Here is a 24,552-nt window from a genome sequence, read left to right as displayed (position 1 = left end):
TGTTTCCCTCATAATAATAATGTTACAGAGAATAGTCCGTGAACCTGATTACACCGTGAGAGTACTTGGACGATTTCAAAGATCAATATCCAATAATCAATCAAGTCGTATCCAAGAATTTTGATAGACTTATCTACTTGTATTGATCTCAGCGTATAACTAGTGATATTTAAATTATAAAGATTAACAATATAATGCGGAAAAGAAATAACACAGACACCCGAAATTTTGTTAACGAGAAAACCACAAATGCAGAAAAACCTTGGGACCTGGTCCAGACTTGAACATCAAACTGTGTTAGCTGCTAAGAACACTAGCATACTATCAAAACTGCGGTCTACAATGTAGTTGAGACCGAATTAAACCTTCACAATAATTCAGTTACAATCGCACTCCTTACGCCTCTTGAATCCCAACAGGAATCTGCGCAATAGATTCCCTTAGCTGAAGTCCTTTGCAGCCTAAGAGTTGCTTCAGCTATTGAAGACTTTTAACTATCTGCCTACCATAGATAAGCCTATATGTGATTTCCCTTCTAATCAAAGATCAATGTGAGGTAGGAAATCGATTGCAATAGACAAAGTCTAGCAAACCTCAAAATTCGGTCTTTTGACTCCTGAAGAGCAGCCTAGATTAATATTCACCTCACAAGTATAAACTTGTGGAATCACAAAGTCTGAGACGAAGAAACTTTGTGATTTTTATCTATCTTGTTTTTTGGAGAAATACTCAAAAATAAAATAAGATCGGGATACACGAACTATCAAGATAAAGGTAGTTAGACCTAGCTTCATGAATCCCTAAGTGAAGTCTTTTTCGTCGCTAAACCCTAAAATGGTATTAAGTAGAGGACAACTCTAGTTTACAACTAGGAACACAAGATTAGTGTAGGGTATTCGAAGATACCAGTTGTTTGAGTTTCTCCTTTTAGCCTCTCACCAATCTTAGGTAACTACATCCTCTTTCCGCCAATAACAGGAGAATTATAAAAATCCATTGAAGCATCATGAATCTTCTTTTGGAAAAAAAGGTCAGACCAAACCAAACTCAAAGAAAAACCTGAATTCTTCTTATTCGAGCCACCCTGATAGACGCATTTATGTGTTTATTTTAATCTCGATTTTCTATATTGTTAGTACCCATTTTTGTACTTATTTTGGTATTTTATGTCGTTGTAGGTGTTTTTGGAGAAATAAACATGCGCGGAGAAATTTGCTCGAAAAGTGGTATTTGGACTCTCCAGAGAAAATTACTGAAGACACCCCTCAAAAGCATAAGGGGAACACAGTTGATAAGGGGTAACCCACCATTATTTTCTCCTCGATCTACTATTTGCACCCAAAGTGATATTTGCACCCCATCATAGGATAGGGGGACACCCTTCTTTATCATCATTTGAATTAGGATTTGGCGGGAAATTGTTCAGATCGTCTGCAATATTCTGGGAAGAGTTTTGGAAGAGCTTAAATGAGATTCAAACACCAAATTCGGTTGGGTTGGACTCGAAATGACTAAATAGGTTGGGTACATTTGTTTGGATCGACTGGAATGGGTTGGATAATTGATTCTCGGAAAAACAAGAAAGTGAGAGATACTCGGATTTTTGGGATGTTTCGTGGAGAATTTCAAGGGTTGTTAGGATCTGATTTTATTCTTACCTAATTGGCAGAGGCGAATGACGTGTTTGAGAGTTAAAAAAGGAATTAAATCTCCTTATATTTGGTTGTTATTTAAAAGAATGGAATGTGTTATATACGGGAGTTGTTTTTGTGCAAATGGAAGAATACCCTATAAATAAGGTGAGATATCTTCTTACAAGGTTAAAGTATCGAACACAGAAGAGTTTGGAAAGTCGTGAACACCACGGGAACGAGCAAAGAAAGAATTATTCTCAACATGGCAGCAAAGGAAAGTGGAGATTTTCTCGAGATTTGTGGGGTTGTGAAGTGTATAAAAGGCGTGGTCGAGACTCAGACAAAGGTATCGAGAGTTTGGGGAAGGTTGGTCATCTTGGTGTACTTTCTTTATGTAGTGCTTCTCTGGCTACGTTCCTTTTATGGTGATATTAGTTTCAGCCTTATGGTAATTCTAAATCTTATGTTTCTTTTTCAATGTAACTGTCGTCACCTCAAAGATGGTGCATATTGCATATACATTTTTAACCTGAGTAAAGAAATTGAAGTATGTTGGCTTTCTCTAAATTTTACATTGCTGACATTTTTTCACATTAAGAAATAATTTTCAATAGATAACAAATCCAATAGTTATGCATGTCTCTTGTGTTGTTGTGATAGATACATCGCCACAATTTTCCTAAGTGGTGATTAAAATCCATTTCAAAATGATTCTAGTACGATAGTAGGACGACACATTGCATATATAGGGAAAATGGGAAGTGGCCCAACACATGATGATTCCTTTAAGGTTGGAAGTTAGAACACAGTTTCCAGACCTACCTGTTGTGTTGATTGCAAGTGTTACAGTACAGTTGGATATATAGCTGGATGATAGAGAACTTGCATTAATTAAGTTTATAAAATATATCCCGATTAGTAAAATTCATTCTTTTACTAACAATAAAAATTAAATTAATCAGTTTGTTCAGATTAGAATCACTATATAGACAGCTATGTTGGGGAAAGTACAATTACATCGGATCCCTGATTCACTCAAAACAAAGAAATAGCATATCCTGTGATGCTAGCTACTGCGTATAAATAACAAAATATTTCTTGACTTTGTTTTCAGAGAGCACAAAGTTGCAAAGTGTTGAACGGTAAAGAAATTGATAGACATCGATACACAAAATGAAATCTCTTCGAGAAATGAAAGATATAAAAATATTCCCCTGCGTTTTTCCCCCCAAGAAAAAGAGATGGAGGAGGAAGATTGGTAGTTGAAAGTAAGCGAGGGTTCGTCAAAGAAGAGAGATTGTACTAACGGTGTATTTGCACAAGAAGCAAACATTGCTAGTTGTATTGCTAGTCCAATGGTTGTTGTTACCGTATCATTGTATTTGCTGCAAGTTGTATCGATGATGATGGTTTGTCATCTTGGTGTACTTCTTTTATCTAGTAATGCATTGGCTACTTCCTATTGTGGTGTTACTGATTTCATCCTTATGATAATTCCAAATCTTATGTTTCTTTGTCAATGTAACTGTTGTTACCTCAAGGGTGGTGCATATTGCATATACATTTTTTACCTGCGTAAAGATATTGAACTATGTTGGCTTTCTATGAATTTTACATTGCTGAAATTTTTTCACATTAAGCGAGGGATCGTCAAGAAGAGAGGTTGGATTAAGATCGGTTGTATTCGTGCAAGAAGCAAACATTGCTAGTTGTATTGTTGGTCCAATGGCTGGTGTTATCTTATCATTATATCTGCTGCAAGTTGTATCGATGATGATGGTTGGTCATCTTGGTGTACTTTCTTTATGTATTGCTGCTCTGGCTACGTTCCTTTTATGGTGATATTGGTTTCATCCTTATGGTAATTATAAATGTAATGTTTCTTTGTCAATGTAACTGTCGTCACCTCAAAGGTGGTGCATATTGAAATATACACTTTTTACCTAAGTAAAGAAATTGATGTATGTTGGCTTTCTCTGAATTTTACATTGCTGATATTTTTTCACATTAAGCAATAATTTTCATTACTCTGATATTAAAAAAAACACAAGAAACACATTTTTACGTGATATAATTTTATTATATGGGGACTAGATCGAGAATTGGATCCATATTGGTAGAGATAACGAATCCAATACTTATGCATGCCTCTTTTGTTGTTGTACGGGAAAGTACAATTACATTGGATCTCTGCTTCACTCAAACCAAAGAAACAACAGATCCTGGGATGCTATCTACTGTGTATAAATAACAGAATATCGCCTGACTTTGTTCTCAGAGAGCAAAAAATTACAGAGAGTTGAATGGTAAAGAAATTGATAGACGTCGACTCACAAAAACAAATTTCGTCGAGAAATGAAATATATATAAAAATATGCCTCTGCGTTTTTTTCCTCAAGAAACACAGATATGGAGGAGGAAGATTGATTGTTGAACATAAGCGAGGGTTGCGATCAGTATTTTATAAACCCTAACGACCATGCACCCATGTATCAATCAACACAATGGGAAGTTGAACAATTTTGTACTCCCCTGAGTCCTTGTATGAAATTTGTGATGGATAATATCAAACTCATCGAACAAAATACTGCTAGATTTGAATTGCAAACATTGAATGATCATCCATATAGCAACATCTCTGAAATCCCCCTCTATAGTGAACCTCATGAACAACCATGTGTTGAATATCCATATGAAGCTAGGATACCCACTAGTGAAGAATCTCCTTCTATTGAACAACTTAATATGACATTAAGGAGTAACCTGATTCATATGCAAAATGTAGGAGATGAGGAATTTCACCATGAGATGTTTGTTAGCCCTGATGAAATTAATTTTGAAAACAGTGTACCTAACCTTACTCATGTTAGTGATATTGAACATGAACCTAATCTACAGGTAAATGAGTGGACTAGAGACACTATAGTTTCGAATAGGGAATGGCATTCTTGTTATGATGATAATGATGATGATGTTATGTTAGAAGAACATGTCTATGCTAAAAATATTGTGGAACCTTTGGGTTCAAATACATTAGGCTTCTCTGCCTTAACCTTCATGAATGATGTTTCTTCTAGTATTCCATATATATGTGATGTTTCTCCTGATTTGCCGATGCATAAATCTGTTGATGATGTTGACGATTCTGATTTGTGTGATGACTGTGAGCATGCTGTGACACTTGCATATGACTTACGAGATATTGATGTAACTAATAATGATGTGCCTATCTTCCTGCATAAGTCACAGTCTGATGGCCTTACACCCAACCTAGATTTAGTTTGTAACAATATTGTCAAACCAACTTCTCTGAGAATACCTAATCTAGGATTGGAACTGTATGCTTCCCAAGTCCTCTTGGACTATTTTGCATCTAAATACAATACCTTTGAGAAGCCACAGTTGGAATATGCATGTCTGCCTATCCCTAGCAAAGTTCATTTCGAGTTAGACCTTGTGTATGATGAACCCCCAAAACTGCGAGATTTTGTATCCAATAGTATATCTAGTGTAAAATCCAGGTTTGGGGTAGCTCATTTTGTTTCGCATCTTTACTTGCATTTCTGTCCTATTATAATTGTGTGAAGTTGTTGAAATCTCTACACTTCGGCTTTTGGGTTGATCCTCAACTCTTTAGATTGTTGGTGTATGGTGAAATTTTCTTGTATATAATCCAGTAGGTAATGTCTCGGTTGAATCTTATGTTCCTTTTTTATATAAATGTGCTAATCCAATGTGAATATCAGCTGAAAAATATTGGATTCTAGCCGTGAATAATGGAGTTCGGTTCTTTCTTTCGTCAAATCGGGTAATCTCTTTTCTTTTTCTCAAACTCAACATGTTTCTCCTGGTATGTTACAGTTATAAATTCGTTTATCATTAGAAACATTGAGGACAATGTTTAGTTTAGGTTTGGGGGTGAAAAGTAGATACCATGATTGATAGCATGTATAATTGAAAACAGAACTCTTTCTTTTTGTTATAAAAAAAAAATAAAAAAAATAAAAAAGTAAATTTTTTTTTAAAATGGAGCTCATTTACCTTGAAATGTTGATTCCTGTGCATGTATGTAAACTTAGGGTTCTTAGTCTAGATGATGAGGCACCCCTGATTCGAGCACAATTCACATGTTGATAAGAACTTTGCACATGCACGATCTACCAATACATGTATAGCCTCGGGTAGGTGTTTTATCGGTTAAGTAGACTTCCAATCATCTAGAATACTGAACGAGACTTGACTAGCTTGTTCTTTGGTTGGCTGGGATAGAAGTTGGAGGATACGTTAAGAAAAGAAACCATTGAATTTGACCGGGTGCATCGAAAAGGGCTACATCTTGCTAAGAGTCATGTAATTAATTTTCCTTTTTATTCATATATCAAAAGTGTTACTATGTTGTAAAGATCAATTTCAATTTCAATTTCAATTTCAAAAAAAAAAAAATCAAAAAAAAATCAAAAAAAAATCAAAAATATCAAGTTTTAGTAGTTCCATATTTTGTCATATTAAAGACAATGTTCTCTCTTACCTTAAAAATAAAAGAGAGTAGTCCATGTAAATAAGAGACATATTTTTGTTATTTATTGTAATAAGCAAGGAGGGTGCAGCCATCGATGTATAACGCGGGTACACTGAAATATCACCAACTCATTGGTTGAACATTCACAATTCTCGTAAAGCCGGACAGCTAGCTTGGCTTTGAATTCAGTTCTTAGCCTAAAAAACTATCTCTTAGCGAGTGGAAGTCATAACTTCTGATCATTCTTAACATGTGTAGATACACTTTACACTCTTTTCACATGTATTTAGTTGTTACCAGTGCTAGAATTGTGCCTTTGAAAGCTAGATTGACATATCCATTTGTTGTGAGCTAAAATTGTCTTGCACATGTCACATTTCATGGAATCTGAGCTTATATTCTGTCCTAGAACTTTGTAGGTACGTTCTAAGCAAACCTTCACGAGACTTCAACTCGTCCAATAGGGACACTTAGTGGTTTAAATGGCTTAGTACATACGCTAAATGCATTCGAGAAACCAGCAACAGTGGTATAGGTAGGATTTCCTTAGTTTTGTTTTACTTGATGACAAGTAAAATTCAGGTTTGGGGGTATTTGATGAGTGCCAAATATTGTATATATCTGCACCTTTTTATTGGCATTTAACTCATCTTTTGTGCGCTAACTCTCCATTTTATCCCATATTCCGTGTTTTCGTTGTTTTCAAGAATAAATACTCAATACTATTTAATTTTGTATTTTTAGGTTCTAAATAAAGCTTGGATGAGTTGCGGAGAGAAAAGAGCAAATAAATGGTAGAAAGCCGACAAAGACGTCCGCAAGAAGGCAACGAAGAATGTTGTGCGCAAGACTCAGAGGCTAGAAGTGGGATTAGCATGTCCAAGGCCCAAGCTCCAACTCTAACCAAAGATCGAGACCCAAGCCCGCCTCAGCTCCTGACCGTCAGATCGATCCATCATCTCAAATCATCCAACGGTTTCGTCTCGTTGTGCATCAAACTCACTGTCCCTGCCTAACACTACATCACCTAACCCCCTTCACCAAAACAGCAGAACCAAACATCCCATTCACCAAAACTCATCGAGTCCATCTTCTCCCTCACCGTCTGCAGAGAAAACTCTGCCATCACCACCACCTTCCTCAACCACTCCATTCAAACAACTACCAAAACCCATCATCACCACCAACCTTCTCTACTGACTATCAATCTATTTCATCGATTTCACACCTCCCTTCTCACTGTTGGCATGTGAAAGTGATGAAATGGGATGATGGCTATGAATATAGAGAGCTGGAGCGCAGCAGCATGGAGGAGACATGGAGTGGAGTAGAAATCAGTCGACATGGGTAAGAATTGACCCTTCAACTCTTCAATTTTTTCAACCCTAATTTCTACTGTTAAAAAGGGGGAAATTGTAAACCCTAATTTTTGGGGGTATAAATAGAGGGTGTGGGTGTTGTAGAGAAGACATGCCTGGGTTAGCCAGAGCTCAACCTTAGAGGCCTGGACTAGCCAGTGCTCTCTACTGTTCCTTTAGTTCAACTTCAATTTTATCCAGTTCATTGTTTCAATTCATTGCATTTTAAGTTTCAATTTCCATTGTCATTTACTTTCAATATATTCTAAGTGTTACCTGCTAGGGTAGATGAAATCACTCAACTTATGCTAGTTCAATTCCAGTTAATACATTATGCTTGAAATGCTAGAACTGTTAGGATAAAAATCCTTTAGGCTTGTTCAATCACTTAAGCAGTTGACCAATAGTTAACTGTCCAGTGAGAAGGCAGTTAAAATTCTAGGAAGATGGCTGACTTAGGGACACTGAACAAGTTGTCTAGACCCAACCCTTAGATGAGCAGCAGGCTAGAACCTTCACTGCCATCTAGATAGTCAGCAAGCCTAGAAGTTTGTTGTTGTCTATGCCAGGGACAAGAATAGTGTTAAAACTAGATTGACTTAGTGTAGGTAGAATGGTGGATTCAAGCCTTGGAATTCTCCCAACTATACACAACTCGACATTGTGCACTTGCAGTTATAATTGTAGGTATCTCTAAGAGTCTACCAATTCCTATGCCCAAAGGTTATACCTCTTCAACGTTCACCCTTTATGATGGAACATGCAATGTTCAAGAGCATGTTTCTCTGTTTCTGAAATCACTGGGTGAACATGAGCACAACCATGTCGTCCGTTTGAAGGAATTTTCAAACTCTCTGACAGGCAGAGCATACACCTGATACAACAACATCGCACCAAGAAGTATCGCCAGTTGGGGAGAGATGATTAATGATTTCTACAGAAAATACTTCTTCGTTTCAGAGTAACTCACTCTCTCCGATCTAGGAAGGATGTATTAAAGGAGCAATGAGTATCCCAATGACTATGTGAAAAGGTTCAGAGTTAAAGCCTTGGATTTCCATGACCCAGATGTCACAGAGCAGAAAATTGTAGACATGCATCTACGGAACGATCCCGGTCTACATAGTTTTACTGGAAAATCTCCGGTTCCAGACTTTTTCAGAACTTCATGAAGCAGCTAAGCGATCAGCAACTACCGCACCTTCTTTACTGGAAAGATCAAACTACAAAAACTGAGGAACCAAGAGAAACTCGAGGTAACAGACGTTTGATCAAAAAATAGTACAACCTCCAACCTTCCGCAAATGTTGTTGCAGAAGGGAGCAAATGAAAAGCTGAGCCACAACGCAAGCACGCTTCTCCAGCTCCATAAGAATAATCAAATCAATCAAATCCGCTCGCCCCAGGGAGCCCCACGTGGGTTTAGGGAAACAAAACCGTTCCCAAGGATATCTCGTATCCCATCAAAAGTGTTTTTAAGAATCACAATCTATGGACCGCAGCCCAACATTCATAATCATGATCACAACATCGATTATCATCATCATCCATATATTAATGAAAACTTGCAAACATAAATTTAATTAAAAAAATCATAAATAAAAAGAGTTTTTGATTGTGTTGCGCCTACCTCAAATCGCTAGCGATTAATCCCAAGAACAATAATAAACGAACTAGCAACTCTTCTTGCAAGAACCAAAAACCAAAAGCTAAATAACACTATCAGCAAGGTCTCGAACCTAAGTTTTTGTTTTTCTCTCTTTTTTTTTTCTGTTTTGTGCGGCTGCTGCTACTTTCTTATTCATGTATTATATACCTGTGTAGTACCCTAAACCTAAAACGACCACTAATTCAACCTAAACTCCTTGGTCGTTATCTTAACAGTACTACAAGCTACAAGGCCCACTTTATCTTAGGCCCTAAAAAAACAAAAAAAACAAATGAACCTTATAATCATTTTATGGCCCATTTCCAATAATTAATATATAAAACAAAAAATTACCGAAATACCCTTCTTATGTAAAAGACTATTTTACCCTCAAGAGTAAAATGACACAAATACCCTTAAAATTTGGGACGGGCTTTACAACTCTATCCCCTTAAATGAAATTTCGTCACGTAATTTAGAGATTACCTTAGAAAAGCTCAGGATATTTGCTCCGCATTTCGGACTCTAACTCCCACGTTGCTTCCTCAACCTGGCGGTGTTGCCACTGCACCTTAACCATAGGATGGTCTTAGTGCGAAGCACATGCTCCAAAAAATCCAAAATTCGAACCGGTCTCTCCACGTACGTAGCATCCTCTTGAATCTCCAAATCTTCCCAGGCAATAATATGTGAAGGGTCAATAACATAAGACGGATCTCTCTCGTACTTCCGCAACATTGACACATGAAAAGTGTCATGAACGTGCCCAGTTCGCTGAGGTAACTCCAACTGATAAGCAGCTGCACCAATACGTCGAATAATTTGAAAATGCCCAAAGGGTTGCGCCTACCTCAAAAGAAGGTTTTTGATTGTGTTGCGCCTACCTCAAATCGCATGATCCAGAAGCTATGAGAATACAAGCTATTAACTTTATAACCACTATGTTTCACCGTCCTCAATACCAAAATAATCATCTCCAATACTATTCCATGTTTTATCTAGTGAAAAAAAAACTTTTCTGTTTTCTAAATGACAAAATCGTCTTCCATGGCTTCTCCCAAAATATAAAATAATAGTACCTCTAATAATATTTTGTTTTTGTTTTCTTATAAATAATAAAGCATCTTGCTTAATAACAAAGATATTCTTTCCATCCTAACACCAAATAAATTCCTTAAGTAATGTTATTTTCATATTTATCCAAATCTACCATTCATACACCAAAGCATAATTTCAAAAATTAAGCCTATACTTTCTTCCTTCTCAAATCTAAAATAAATTCTCCCACATTTATTCTCAATATTTAATCATGTCAAGTTAATAAATGTAATTAATATTTTTTTTAGTTTCATATTTTGAATTAGCTAGAGCACAAATTATTAAGTTACCAAAATAGTTCAAATTTTCCATTTAAAATCCATGCAAAATTTCATTAATCACTAATCGTGACAACTAACTAAAGCAATTTTTCTTTATTTACATTTACCATATATTCAATCAACAACCAATAATATAGAGACGTGCAATAAGTCATAAATAAAACTATTTATTTTCATTTCCACCTCAAGTGACAACTAGCAATAATATTTTTTTATAATTAAAATTAACAAATGTAAACATTACCAGAAATATAATCAATATTTAATTATATAATTTATATTTATAAAGTGACACCTAATAATATGTACACACTTACTAAAAATAAGTTCTGAAGACATTCATAAGCTGATGCAAAACAAATTTTGTAATTTTGTTAACATAATTAAATATCAAGTTTCACAAATGTCAACATGCCACGTCTCAAGCTCCATCAATTAATTATATTCTACCTAAAATCAATCAAATCTAATCAATCAGTAAAAAGAATATTAATGACGACTTCGATCAACCACTGGTTCCTTAAGATAATTTAAGCATATCAAATTACTAAGTTACCCTTTTATCAATATACAAAAATACCCTTAAAATTTGGACTGGGTATTACAATTGCTCTATCTGTCGAAGGCACAAAGGAGAGACATGTTCACAACACTAAACCACATCGTGTCAAGAAGTCCATTATGGAAATAATTCTTGAGCCTTCAGCCACATACCAAGAGATGTACGACTGGGGACTGCTTACCACAGTCAATCTCAGAAGAAACGAATTCGGAAGAACATCGATCGATGGTGGCACCACTATCAACAACATTCCACTGAAAACCATCGGATCCACATGCATCACTCGAAAAGAAGATACTCATGCTCCCATCTCAATCAGATACCTTGAAGGAACGCTCGGAAATACTTATGGCTACATTACTCTCAAAGTGAACATAAGTTCAACCTGGACAAAAACCAAGTTTCACGTAATTAGGAAGATCCAAGATATGACATGTCCTTCAGACGAGCGTGGATCCATGATAAAAAGATGGGTACTTAGAAAGCGCCTTTGGTTACACATCTCTCAAACGAAGAAAATTATGATCCTGAAGATTTGGCGGACATTCCATCATCAGAGCAGTTGGAGGAATTTCGAAATTTGACGAGGTTGAAACAAGAACCTGCAAAAGATGCATAGACATTCATCAAAAGTTCCTGCACTCAGGAAAGTCTCCTACCTCGCATGTCTATGTCATTTATTTCCTCATATTCTATTCTAGAATGGGGACTCAATTCTGCTAGCATCTCTGCTATTGCAAGACGCTATAAGTGGGCTCACTTCAGCAATATTTTACCAAGTGGTTGAATCTGAAATTTCTCTGAATCGAGCATCTCACTGAGACATTCATTACTGGGGTGATGCTCAAGCACGATAAAGAACAATTTTGGCATTTCTCCATAGCCTTGCAGGAGTGTTCATGTGTGCCACAAAATCAGAAAGCTCTGATGTCTGCACAAGTGTTGAATCCCACTACCGCGACTAAAGGAACACTGAAGAAACAGAAGATAGTTGGGACCCAAACGATCAAACCTGAGACATGCTCAAGGGATTGACGCTTCAACGCTCAAGAAGCCTTCACATTGTACTCCCAATCAAAGAGTACACCTCCTATAATATCACATCTAGATTCATCACAAATATCTCGATGACACACTGATTTAACACCAGCGCAATCAAAGTGTAACTAAATTACAATCGCTAATTCTTCATTATCCCATGATAAGACTTCTAAAGCATATGGAAAATCATTCATCCATAGATGGCACAAACTCCTTCAACATACACTGGGGACTTGATCTTATTGGAATTTGCAATCTGATGTGATTCCATGAAACTTCATCAATGAGACCTCTCTACATTACAAGCCTTGCACGACCAAGGAACTTTTTCTCCTCACATCCAGAATGGAGACTGCCGCTGTTATCTGCCACAACAACATCGATTCCTTGACGAAGCCACTTCACAGTAAAGTCATATTCAGGAGAATTTGGGTTGAAATCCTAGAACATCTTCATATTAGGAATTCTCTACTCACCAACTAGTTCGTGAATGTAAAAGGCTCATTGGATGAAGGAGTAAAGGCTATATCGATAATCATGGTTCTAGCTTTTTTCGGTCTCTGGAGCAACTCCAAACATAGTATCGGCATCAACAAGAATATATGGAGGAACTTCGTTCATGGTCTCAGTATCAATAAGAATTTCTGTAGAAATTTTACTTGTGATCTAGCATCAACAACGGTCTCAAGAGCAACATCCTCATGACAGGGCTTCATCAATTAACCATTCTCTGAAGTATTGCTCAACGAATGGACTTCTACAAGCGCTAATGATTCATATCATGGTGTGTAGACATGAAATATGTTTACATGAAACTCTTTCCTAAGCTTGCACGATGAGCGGGCACAATCCCAAGTCTTCTACAAGATGTTCTCATCACCTCTACAAATGAGATACAACATACTTCAGCCCATGGGCTTACAAAAACGTACCAATGAGTGAGGAATGGGACAATTCTTCCTGATTAAAAGATGTTTGTATATGTCTCTTCTACAACATACCAAAAGGGTGCATCAATCGGACATACGAGCTGAAAATGGCCTTTACCGTCAATTCTACGAAATCTGAAAAATTTACGCGGGATTACAAATTACAAATGTGCTCCGTCGGATGACCTATACAACTCCAAACTGAGTGATTCTTGTTTCATGTGATAACTCAGTCTCTTAGCTTCGAAAATTGGGGTCAATCACCGAATTCCGACACTATATGAGGTTCGTACAGCTTCCAGAGCATACAACATGCAAGCAGCAATTCTTAGACGGGATTCAAAACTACCACGGTCGATCGGTGTCCAACGGGTCTTTCCACTAAGTCCTTCATCAAGGTACCTTAAATTTATACCACCTAGGTATTTACATCAATTTTTCTACTCGGTTCCTTTATCCAAGTCTTTCCAGAAGAAGAGAAAACAAAAAGGAGAGATTTAACAAAATACTGGGGACTGACGGTCCACTGATCATGATGATCAGTTTCACATTCCAAGACCCATGGCACCAGACTCTCATGTGCTAATCATTCATCATAAAAGGAATGCTACCACAAGGACATGCAACCATGGTCATTACATCACCCCCTCTTGAGAGCAACCTCAGTTATGGTCCCGTGGCCAAGGTTTCAGAAGTGATGTTTCTACGACTGACAGAAACAAAATGGCACTGCAAGAACCATGCTCATGTATCAATTAAGGGGTCATGATTTTAGATAAATCAATGACATTAAAATCCTTCACCAACCGTTCAAGACATCAGTGAATGGTCTAAGACACGACAGGAGTGTTTTACAACAAGCTCGTCTGAGATGATTTTACATTGTCGCGCACAAAGAAGCGATCTGGGAGAAATTGATGAATAATATAGGAATGGGTCATATACCATTCTCTTCGTATGGATGTACTATACAACATATCTAAAATTCACAGCACTTAGATAAATTAGCAAAGAAATGTGACTGAAACATTGGATTACATGCCAGCTGAAAATTTTCTGAAGGTCTCATGGAAGTTCACTGTTTCGCCGATTTCGGCCCTTAAACATGCTTAAAACTCGAAAAGAATCTATGTTAAATCTTGGAAACTTCCTGGGCATGATAAAACATGGGTAGATCGCGAAATTCCAACATCGGACGAAGATTCTACATCATTTTTGCTAGAAGACCTAACTTCTGAATTTTCTGATGATGAATCATGACGAAATTCTTCATTCATCCACATCTGAATCAGGAGCTACACCATCAACGCAAAGTCGAACTTCATATTCAGCCGATAATCTCACTTGCTGAAGTCGGTGGTGCTTCTGCCGATGAGATATGAGCTTTTCTGCTCTTTTCTTCTGTGATATTTCATCACGTCCCTGCTTTCCCTCCACATCTGCCAATACCAATAAAGCATATATCTTAGCACGGACGACTCCCAGATGATCGAGTGACATACAATGTGTTAGCTTTCCAGCGTCTCTGAAAGGTTGATTCACCTCGGCATGAGCATCTGCAGAAGTCTTCATCTTTGACTTCATAGAGCGTTCCCCAGAAGAGCCAGAAGAGTGGTTGTAACCAGAAGTCACCACTATCTGAGGCCAAATACATAGAGTCATGGATATACCAATAACAAACGTGTAACAAAAATGGTAACAATCCAACTCTTACCTATTTACAATCTCACTAGCTGTAGTGATTATAACGTCAGAATTTCGAAAACTTGCTCGTTCCTTCAAACCTGCAAAGACGAGCAAAATTTATTATTCAAAATCATCACATGATTTTCATAAAACCGTGAACAACCCATGTGAATTTTAACATTCACTGGTTTTTCAAAAATTGGACAGACGTCAATTCTACAAATGTGAAAACTCACGTACAAACATTATTTCACCATGTATAATTGTCTACTTTCAACAGTTGTTCAAAATCAAAACATTGATTTTACAAAAAATATGTTTTAACGTGAAACTCACGTGAATTTAAAAAACATGTATATATATATATTTTCTCCCTCGAGATTATAGTTTCAAAAATTTGTGAAATCTTACATATCGGAAATAAATTTTTTCATGAAAGCTCATAGACAAATTTTTTACTAACAGACGCACGTCTATTCGAGAGAAAAAAAAAAAAAAACTTTTTCTCTCGTACAAGCATCTACCTTTGAAACGAGAGTTTATTAAAATCTCACATATTTAACAAAAAAAATATCTCCTACATTAGGGATTATTGCTAGTTTCTTAAACTAACGATCGAACGAACGTCCGTTCCTAAAACAAGGGTTTTTACAAAACTCACGTCTATATATGCAAATGTATATATTATTTTAACATGAACAACTCATGAACAAGTTATCAACTTCTGAAAAAAATAAAGAAAAAAGAGCGGTGCTACACCAATTTTCGCCCATTAGACGATGCTCTATCATGCCACTGGAATCTTCGTTCAAGCCATGGTTCGCTCGTACGATCGAAAATTCGGTAACATCTTATCTTACGACTAAGTTCAAATACTTATTTCGTTTATAACTAGAAAATCACCATCCAGTGCTGACTAAGGAACATGATTGTCCCTCACTAAGCAGGGGACTTAATGTAGATGGTGGATTTTCGACAAAGGATAAAATCGTAAAACCATAATTGTACATGCTCCTGATCCAACAATCAGATGAGTATTGAGGCTCATGTCTCTCATCGAAGCATGAAAGCTCATGCCGCAAGAATCTCTGACTGAAAATACTGTCTCTCAGAGTATATGTAGATATGTAGTCTCTTATTTGTGGCAACGGCATATCTCATAAATACTGAGCAATTTCAGTAATTACTTCTATATAGAGTCGAAAGATTGGACGACTCCTAGACAGCTTGCCTGCTAGTATAGAGCAATAACGTCTTCAGGATGTAACAATGTTTTCCCTGACTATATAAAATAAATATGACGCTTCAATAAGCTCGTATCACTCAATTCCTGAATAACTAATGCTCCTAGACGATCGTACTAGTATAGAGTCATCAATTAATTATTCTTAAATTATTAGATTCATTAACTGAATCCCTGGAAAATATTCTACATTACTCATAATATTTCGTTACTTCAATTCATGGTTCTTCCCAGCAGAATTTCATGGGTTAGTAATAAATATTCAACGTACGGGCTTCTGAGCCGCTATCGACTAAGCCCCGACCAAAATGGTGCAAGTGTACTCAACAATAATGCACAAGCGAACACCTGAATGCACGAACGAGCATTCCAAAACACGAAGGAACGATGAACCTATGCAAAATAGGAAGAAAATAATAATAATAAAATATTAGCAAAGGCGCTAGGGGACTGGGCTTCTGGCCGGCCAGTCACGCCGTGGCCAGTCCCACTCCCAATTCTATATTTTATTATATTTTATTATTTTTCTTTGATCTCATGAAAATCCCTTCATTTGAACAAATCTCCTTCGTCTCAAGGAAACACTCCCGTCTCATGGTGTTTCCTCGTATCAAAGAAATAATAATAAATTAGGAAAGGTGTCGCAGGACCTAGCCTGCTAGCCGGCCGGCCATGCCCTAGCCGTGGCCGGTCCCACACCTCATGACTCCTTATTATTTTATTATTATTTTCCTCGTCCCATGAAAGTTCCCTGATTTCATGATATTTCCCTCAAATCATGAAAATTACATAAAATTAGGGAAAGGCTCATGGAACTGGCTCATTGGTCGGCCGGCCATGCCTTAGCCGTGGCAGATCCCACACGCCCTTGTCCTATTATTTTAATATTATTTGTTTCCCTCATCTTATGGAAACTCCTTCCGTTGCTGCCAACTTCTTGGGTGGTGTGGTGCAATTGTTAGCAGAATCAGGGGATTCCATATAATAGCTGATGCATGAAGCTTTGACGGTGTGTCCATGTTGTATGACACAAGTTACACCTTGACCTCGATATATAAGAATGATAATTGAAGCAACAACAAAAATAAATATTCCTTCATTTTTAGATGCTATGCCTGACATCATGTCACGGAGTTGGGTAGCCAATCTTTCACAACGAAGCAGAAAGAGCTGCGTGCGATGCAGACTTCTCAGTCTCTATGGATGCTGGTCTAATTCCGTCCCCCTTAGGATAGTACTGGTCCCCTGGTGTTAAGCTCATAAATTAATTTTCAAAACATAAACCAGCAGTGTTTGTCCAGCAACTTGAGTACAGATACTGACGACTGTGCCAAGCAGAATAATTACTGATACTCTTATCAATCTTGCTCTTGTAAACCTGGTCCGACAGAAAAAATATACGCAGCAACAAAGAAAAAATATATGCAGCAACATATAATCGTGCACACACACAACAAGTATTGTATTTAATAACTGCATTCATGAGTATATTTGAATGATGAACAAAAAGTGTTGTACTCTGAACATAAAATCAAACGCAGAACATTCATATTGTTTGATATAAAAAAAAACAGAACTGTTGAGACTAATATTTACTCATGAGCCTCCTCAAAAAGTATGTTGGATAGTTTCTCAGAACGAAAAATTTCGGCTAAGCTCATGTTTTTGTCTTCACCAAGGTCAGCGAGGAACTCTGCAGTTGCATTTCTTTTACACATTAAATCTGCAGAAAGCACATGAAACCCAAATAGGCCTTTCTTTCTAAGCTCCAACACATGGGACATGATACACACTAAAAGAAAGTGAATCTTGACAGTATCTTTTTTCTCGTCGGGAGGTAATATATTCATAGTGCAATCTTTGCAAAGATTAATTACAGACCTTTGACATTCTCTGCAAGTTGTATAATTACCCATACCTCTACCCCTTCCACCATCTCTACCTCCAGCATTTTCCCTACTTCTGGATTCAAGGAGCATAATGCGCATCCAAGCATTCTTAATGACCCTAATGACATATGTGGAACTGGAATATATTTCAAGGTCAAAAATTTGATATTTGAAAGCCATACTTACACCCAGGGACACTCCTTTAAGCTGGCTATAAAAAGCTGAAATGCACTCTTCTGCAGGGATGATACTAGACCAAGAGACAAGTGGAAAGAACTCTTCATCTCTTAGGACCGCCCCATATCCTGATTTTTTGACACCGAAAGAACCATGGACATTAACATATACCTTCACAGCATTCACACGGGAAACAATATCTTCGTACTCCACATCCCCATGCACTCCCAACTTCTCCAAACACTTCTCAACCCACACGTTGAGTCTTCCCTTGTGTAAAAGATCAGTTGGACCTGCTCCAAAAGAACCTTTAGGGCTCTGCTCAATATCATCAACAGCCCCTTCCTCTTCATTACCGCTGTTAGACTTATCATTATCTTCAGCAGTCTCTTCCATTAACTCACCCATTTCATTCTTCTCATACAATAAAATTCCGTGGGAAACAGGCTTAGGAACCACCGCAGCGAGAGGTACAGCCTCCTTATCCTCTACATCGACTATAACTATCACAGATTTGGCCAAATTCTCTTCTGCCTCCAAAATCATATCAAAACCACCATCATTCTGTGGGTTAGCCAAATCAGAAAGCAACTCCCTCACATCTCTATCATTTTCAACTTCTGCGGCAATGGGCTGCTGCTGAGGATCTTGCTCCACGCCATCCCTCGTACTTTCTTCAATATCCTCCTCTGACTCTTTCACCTGATCATCCATCAGCAACTTTTCTGACGAAGGATTTATCTTGTTCTGAGATTCACCGTCTAACAATGAACCATTTAGCTCCTCTTCAGGAGATGATTGTGCAACGGCAGCATCACTGTAGTCCCTTTTAGAATCAATTGTCTCTTCGCCTGCAGCTGGCATAATGTCATCTTTTTCGGGATCAACAGGCTCTTCACAAGCAGCGTCAACGGCATCATCAGTTCTGGAATCAATTCTCACTTCAGCAATGTTCTCACGGAGCAATCAAAAACTGTTGACTTCTTTGCTATAGAGGAACCAGGCTCCTTTCGAGTGTTACCCTCATCTGGAGTTAAGGCCAACGAAAATGGTCGTTTGCGTCTATACACATACACAATATCGCGTTGAGTGGTGCCAAAATTTGCTTCACGCTCACTATCATGTGAAGGCCCAACCACTTTTGAATCAGCATTATTAGAGGATGCTTCAACCTTGGACATCTCAGCATCACCACTAGCACCCTCTGGATGTGCAAGACGAGGTCGTACCAGCCTTCTTGCCACTTCACGGGGTTCAACTCTGGGATTGAAGATAGGTCTTTTTTCGCTATAATCCATTGGTTTTGTTTGTGAGGGCACTGCAGCCGCTTCTGCTCCAGAGGGGGCATTTATAGCCTGAGGATGAACTTGCCTACCAGCTGCCATTGATTAAACTAACCATAGTGAATAAAATAACATCAACACAAAAACATAAATGAAAGATATACTGCTAACAGTCCTGATTCCAACAAACATTCTTGGCAGGAGCTTCAGCTCATGGCAGTTGAATCTATCAACAGAGAAGACGCCGTAATTACCCAATTTACTGTTAGTGTGGGCACAAAAATACCTAGAGAAGTTGTCACAGGTGGCACATCCACAGCAGGAGCCTCGCTAATAAGCGAATCCACTCCAACCCCAAAGTCCTCTACAGCTGCTTGATACGAAGCCATGTGGTCATACAAGACATTCTCCAGGGGAAGTTGGGACGCCGAAATTGTGGTGTTCTGCAATTCATTAACGAGAAATTAGCAAATGAGCTTGTTCTATTAAAACAGAACTGCAGTTGTTATTCAATCAAGGAAGCGAAATGAGTTGGTTGACATGGTAAAACAACCTACTGATAATTGTCATCCGGTTAAGTCACATTAGTTGACAAGCCACTAACACTAAAATCTTCAGACAAAACTTTCTTTCTAAATAAAAAAGAGAGAGATAATATACCTCTTGAAGTTGTTTTTTAGCTTTATTAAACTTCTCAAACTCATGCACCAATTTTTTTCCCTTCTACAGTATCAAATAATGAATGTCAATAACCACGAGGAAAGACAACGTTCAACAAAATGTGGACAAATGATAATTCAGTAAGCATCAATTAGTGCTTCCGTCGAAGTAAGCAAAAATGGAGAAAAATATACGGTTGGATAACAGAGACCTCGTTCATAACTCGGGCTCTCTTTCTGAGTTCTTCCACTTCATGTTTTGCTTTGAGCATGTACTTTGCTGCTTCGGCCAGGTAAACCAACACCTGTTGCAAGTTTTAGTAGATGTTTACGAACATCAATAAACAACTATTGCATTCAAACAACAATCCTGATGTACTATTAAACATCATTTTCCTAAGCATCTCAATTTGAGTGAAGCCATCAAAAGATAACATGTGAGGAAACACATACAGGGACAGCTTAAGAAGCACATACCTCAATAGTTTCAAAAGAAGAAAAAAAACTCAGTAATAATTCATTCAGATAAAATAATATGATAGCAATCTAAACCCATTATAAGGCTATGACATGTTTTTCATTCTTGGATGTAGAGTAGAAAGTAGACTAAAAAGAGCCTAATCTTGAAATAAAGACTCACCTCAGCTACCGCTGCCCTAGCCTTAGCCGAAGCCTCAAAAACAGCATGGAAACCATCAGCCAATTGTTCTCCTATTTCCATGACCTGTCTTTTTGAATGAAACTGCTCTTTTAGAAGTTTTTCCTTAGCCCATTTACTCTGTACAGAAGCAAGTAACCCACTTGAGTGCTACACTACTAAAATTCTACTACGGTAGAAGACAATAGTGTGAAATTCATTGACAGAAGTAGCATTCATGAATCGCTACAATTGGCACATGGAAGAAGCTAATGCAAGAATTGATCCCATAGATTGCTCCTCTGTCACGAATTTATCATGGTTTATCCCATTAAACAGCAAGAGTAGAAGCAAAGGGATCATGCCATAAACATATTGTACCTAGTGAGCAGTGACGGAGGGAGGAATTTTACCTCGCCTCTTTGACCAAATATACGAACAAAAAATATTTCAATATCTAATCATCCAAATATACTAAAACAAACCCTAAAAACCATAAAACACATCTGAAACCCTAAAAACGAAAATAACTTACAGATTCACGACCAAGCAGCAGACTCTGAGAATGGAGTTCCTCAATTGTAACAGTGAATTGAACCATCTCCGCTTTATCGACAAATCCATACACTCGTATTTTTGTTCAAGGTGTGAACAAGATTGTTCACCGGTTATCGGTGAAGCATCAGATTGTGATTTTAGTGTATGGATTTGTCGATAAAGATCTTCAATATACGAATCTAACATATCAGCAACCACAGAAACATCGTCAGAACACCGAGAGAATTCCTCATCTGTGAGGAATAACGCCATCTCTCTCGTAGTAATACTGCAAAACCCTAATCAAAGCAGCAAAACCCTAAAACGGAATTCTTAAAGAACAAAGAGAGAGAAACAAATGAATAGAGAGGGGAGGCGAGGGACGAGAAACTAGAGAGATATGAGTCGGCACCCACAACTTTTGTGGCATTTTGTATAGGACAAAAGGAAAGTCATGAAATTGTTCTCTGCGAATTCTAAACACACTCGCGGAACATAGGAAGTAAACACACCTGGACCAATAAATCAGATGGGAAAGGATTTAAAACATGGCTTAATTTGGGCCCCGAAAAATGGACAAAAAAAATCATTAAAACCTATTTTAAGTCATCCCTTATCCAAAAAAAAATTAAATGGTTAAATTGTCCTTAATTGATTAGTGTTAATAGGTAATTAAATTAAGTTAATAGTATGGTTAGATTAAAATCAGATTTTAGAATTAAATAATTTTGTGTTTTTTTTAGTTGAGAAGAAGAAGATGAGATTTTAGAGGGACCATAGACACTACGTCACAATTCAGAGAAAGAGTCGTTAATGTCGGGGATCTATTCCCTGTCGACTCCAAAATATCGATACTATATTGTCATAAAAGTTGACGACTTAAACCTACAACTTTTACAGGTTATGAAAAATCGTCAAGATACTATTTTATATCATAACGACTCTAATTATCATTTTATCTTTTTGACAAAAAGATCGTTATTATTTTGTCAAATAAGGATGGGTCGTTATATAACAAACTTGAAAATAATAATAATAATAATAATAATAATAATAATGAGCATTTAATGCAGTATCTACGACGAATAGTTGTTGGGGATGGTGCTGGTTTTGGTAAGGTTCAACAACGACTTTCCACTCTCCCTATCAAGGATGGCGGTCTGGGTGTGCTTACCATGGGAGACACTGTGACGTATTGCTATCTCGCTTCCCAGGCTCAGACTCAACATCTACAGAGCTCAATCCTGAGTCTGCCAGCTACAACGGACCCATCTCATGGTTTTCAGCGCGCACTGCACGGTTCCACTCAAGCATGCGGCCTCTCTTTCCCTGACTTCAATATCAACAATGTTGTCCCACATTTGATGAAGTCCCTGGCAGTTATTTATTTTGGTGTCGTCAAGGAAAAGGTACCTTCTTGCTTCTCTTACAATCTCTTCCATATGATGAATATAAGTAATAATCAAATTCATCTCACTATTGATAGCCTGAATCATTGGAAGAAAGTAGAAGCTGAATTTTGGCAACAGAAGTCAATAGATCATTGGGTCAGAGTTGCAGATGATAACACAGCTCATTTTCATACCTTTGCAAATATGAGGAGATCCAGAAATAATATAACTGCTTTAAGAGATTTCAATGGAAACTGGTATCATACCATACATGAATTAGCAGATTTCCTTACTAAGCATTTCTCTTCAATAGTTACCACTACTACTCCATATATCTAAGATTCTGCTTTTTCTATTATTCATCACATTATTAATGAGAATGACAGTTTGGTCAAAATTCCTTCACCAGATGAAATACTTTCAAACACATTAAAAACACATTTAAAATAAGAGTCTAGCTAGTTGGAATGCACCTGGTTTGGATGGATATCCTGCTAGTTTCTTTCAAACTCAATGGAATACTCTTTTCCATGGTTCAAAATTTCTTCATTACAAAAAATCTCTCTCATAATATAAATCAAAAAGTTACTTGTATAATCCAAAAATCCCATCATCCTTCAACACCCAACGATTACAGATTAATCGGTCTTTGTAACAATATTTATAAAATCGTTTCAAAACTGCTAGTAGCAAGACTGAAACCTATAATGGAGAAGATTATTTCACCAACACAGACAGCTTATGTTCCTCACAGATACATTATGACAATATAATAATAACACTTTAGCTGATTCATTCTATGAATAAATCTAAAACGAAAACGGTCCAAGTAGCATTCAAACTAGATATGTCGAAGGAATTCGACAGACTTGAATGGTTTTTTCTAGATAGAATGCTGGAATCTCTAGGCTTTTCACAAGATTGGAGGTCTCATTCATGAATGCATCTCAATTACTATTGTTTCTATTAGACTAAATGGTGGTATTTGTGATTCTTACTATCCTACTAGAGGCTTAAGACAGGGGGGTCATATTTCTCTCTGTCATTGTTATGGAATACCTAACAAGGTCATTAACAATAACTGAAAACACAATTATATTAAGGGCATTCAATTTACCAAAAATGCTCCATCAATAAATCATCTTCTTTTAGCAGATGACTGCCTTTTGTTTTTCCAAGTTGATCAACAGAGCATCAGTCATATTCTTAAAATCCCCCATGAATTTGGAGCTCTCTCTGGCCAAATGATTAATTTCACAAAATCAGCAGCCTTCATTGGTGATCTGTCTAAAGAGAATAAATTAAATTTAGTTCAATCCATAAGTATTAAACTGTTATATAGTTCAGACAAGTATTTAGGGCTTCCAATTCTTTTAGGAAGATCGAAGATAGATTCCTTCGGTTATATACATGATTCTTTTGGTTATAGACTTCAAGGATGGTATTCTAAAACTCTAAATCAAGAGGCTAGAACCGCTTTGATCAAAACAGTTTTAAATTCGATCCCAGCTCACTATATGAGTAATTTCAAATTTCCAAAACATACCTTGAACCAACTTGTCACTATTCAGCGATCATTCAGGTGGGGTCATGGGAGGAGCAGGGGAATTAAAATGATTGCATGAGACTTCTTATGTATTTCATAAGATGCATGTGGTCTTGTTAGAGCATTGCTAAGTCGAAATCGCAAGCGTCGTTATCTCAAGCTTGTTTGTCAAGTTTAGTTGCCAAAACTATAAGTCTTGATTTCTAGTCTACTTATATCTATGTCTGGACTAGGATGGTAAGTTTAGTTGAGCTTTAGAATCCACAGCGTATATCGAATGAAGACGGAAAACTACTCAAGGGAAGTTGTGGAACTTCATCAACCAAAAGGTGTGTGGAGACTTGAACTCCATCTATCACTCAAAAGTCTATCTACTTTATCTCATATTTTGAGACAAAAGTCGTATTGCTATATAGACTTCAATTATACACATT

At 37.2% G+C, this 24,552-nt stretch overlaps 1 protein-coding gene across 1 annotated transcript; it reads right to left on the bottom strand.

Moving 5' to 3' along the window:
* Positions 1 to 18,968: 18,968 nt before the first annotated feature.
* Positions 18,969 to 21,631, bottom strand: LOC113323609. Its single transcript, XM_026571928.1, has 6 exons — positions 21,180 to 21,631; positions 20,648 to 20,785; positions 20,220 to 20,312; positions 20,009 to 20,071; positions 19,635 to 19,791; positions 18,969 to 19,443 (listed from the first exon to the last, which is right to left on the bottom strand). The coding sequence occupies exons 1-6, from the start codon at positions 21,243 to 21,245 to the stop codon at positions 19,004 to 19,006; spliced, it is 957 nt and encodes a 318-aa protein (XP_026427713.1). The 5' UTR covers positions 21,246 to 21,631; the 3' UTR covers positions 18,969 to 19,003.
* Between the last annotated feature and the right edge of the window lie 2,921 nt (positions 21,632 to 24,552).

Source organism: Papaver somniferum, chromosome 11, assembly GCF_003573695.1.
Source record: "Papaver somniferum cultivar HN1 chromosome 11, ASM357369v1, whole genome shotgun sequence".
Taxonomy (NCBI): domain Eukaryota; kingdom Viridiplantae; phylum Streptophyta; class Magnoliopsida; order Ranunculales; family Papaveraceae; genus Papaver; species Papaver somniferum.
This window is presented reverse-complemented; position numbering and strand designations above follow the sequence as displayed.

What these genes read in the sequence shown, in the direction of transcription:
- LOC113323609 (XM_026571928.1), bottom strand. Translation starts at nt 21,245, where the DNA reads ATGGTTCAATTCACTGTTACAATTGAGGAACTCCATTCTCAGAGTCTG. An exon ending in CTAAAAAACAACTTCAAGAG is followed by an intron (nt 19,792 to 20,008) that starts GTATATTATCTC and finishes AATGAATTGCAG; the next exon opens with AACACCACAATTTCGGCGTC. An exon ending in ACCTGTGACAACTTCTCTAG is followed by an intron (nt 19,444 to 19,634) that starts GTATTTTTGTGC and finishes AATCAATGGCAG; the next exon opens with CTGGTAGGCAAGTTCATCCT.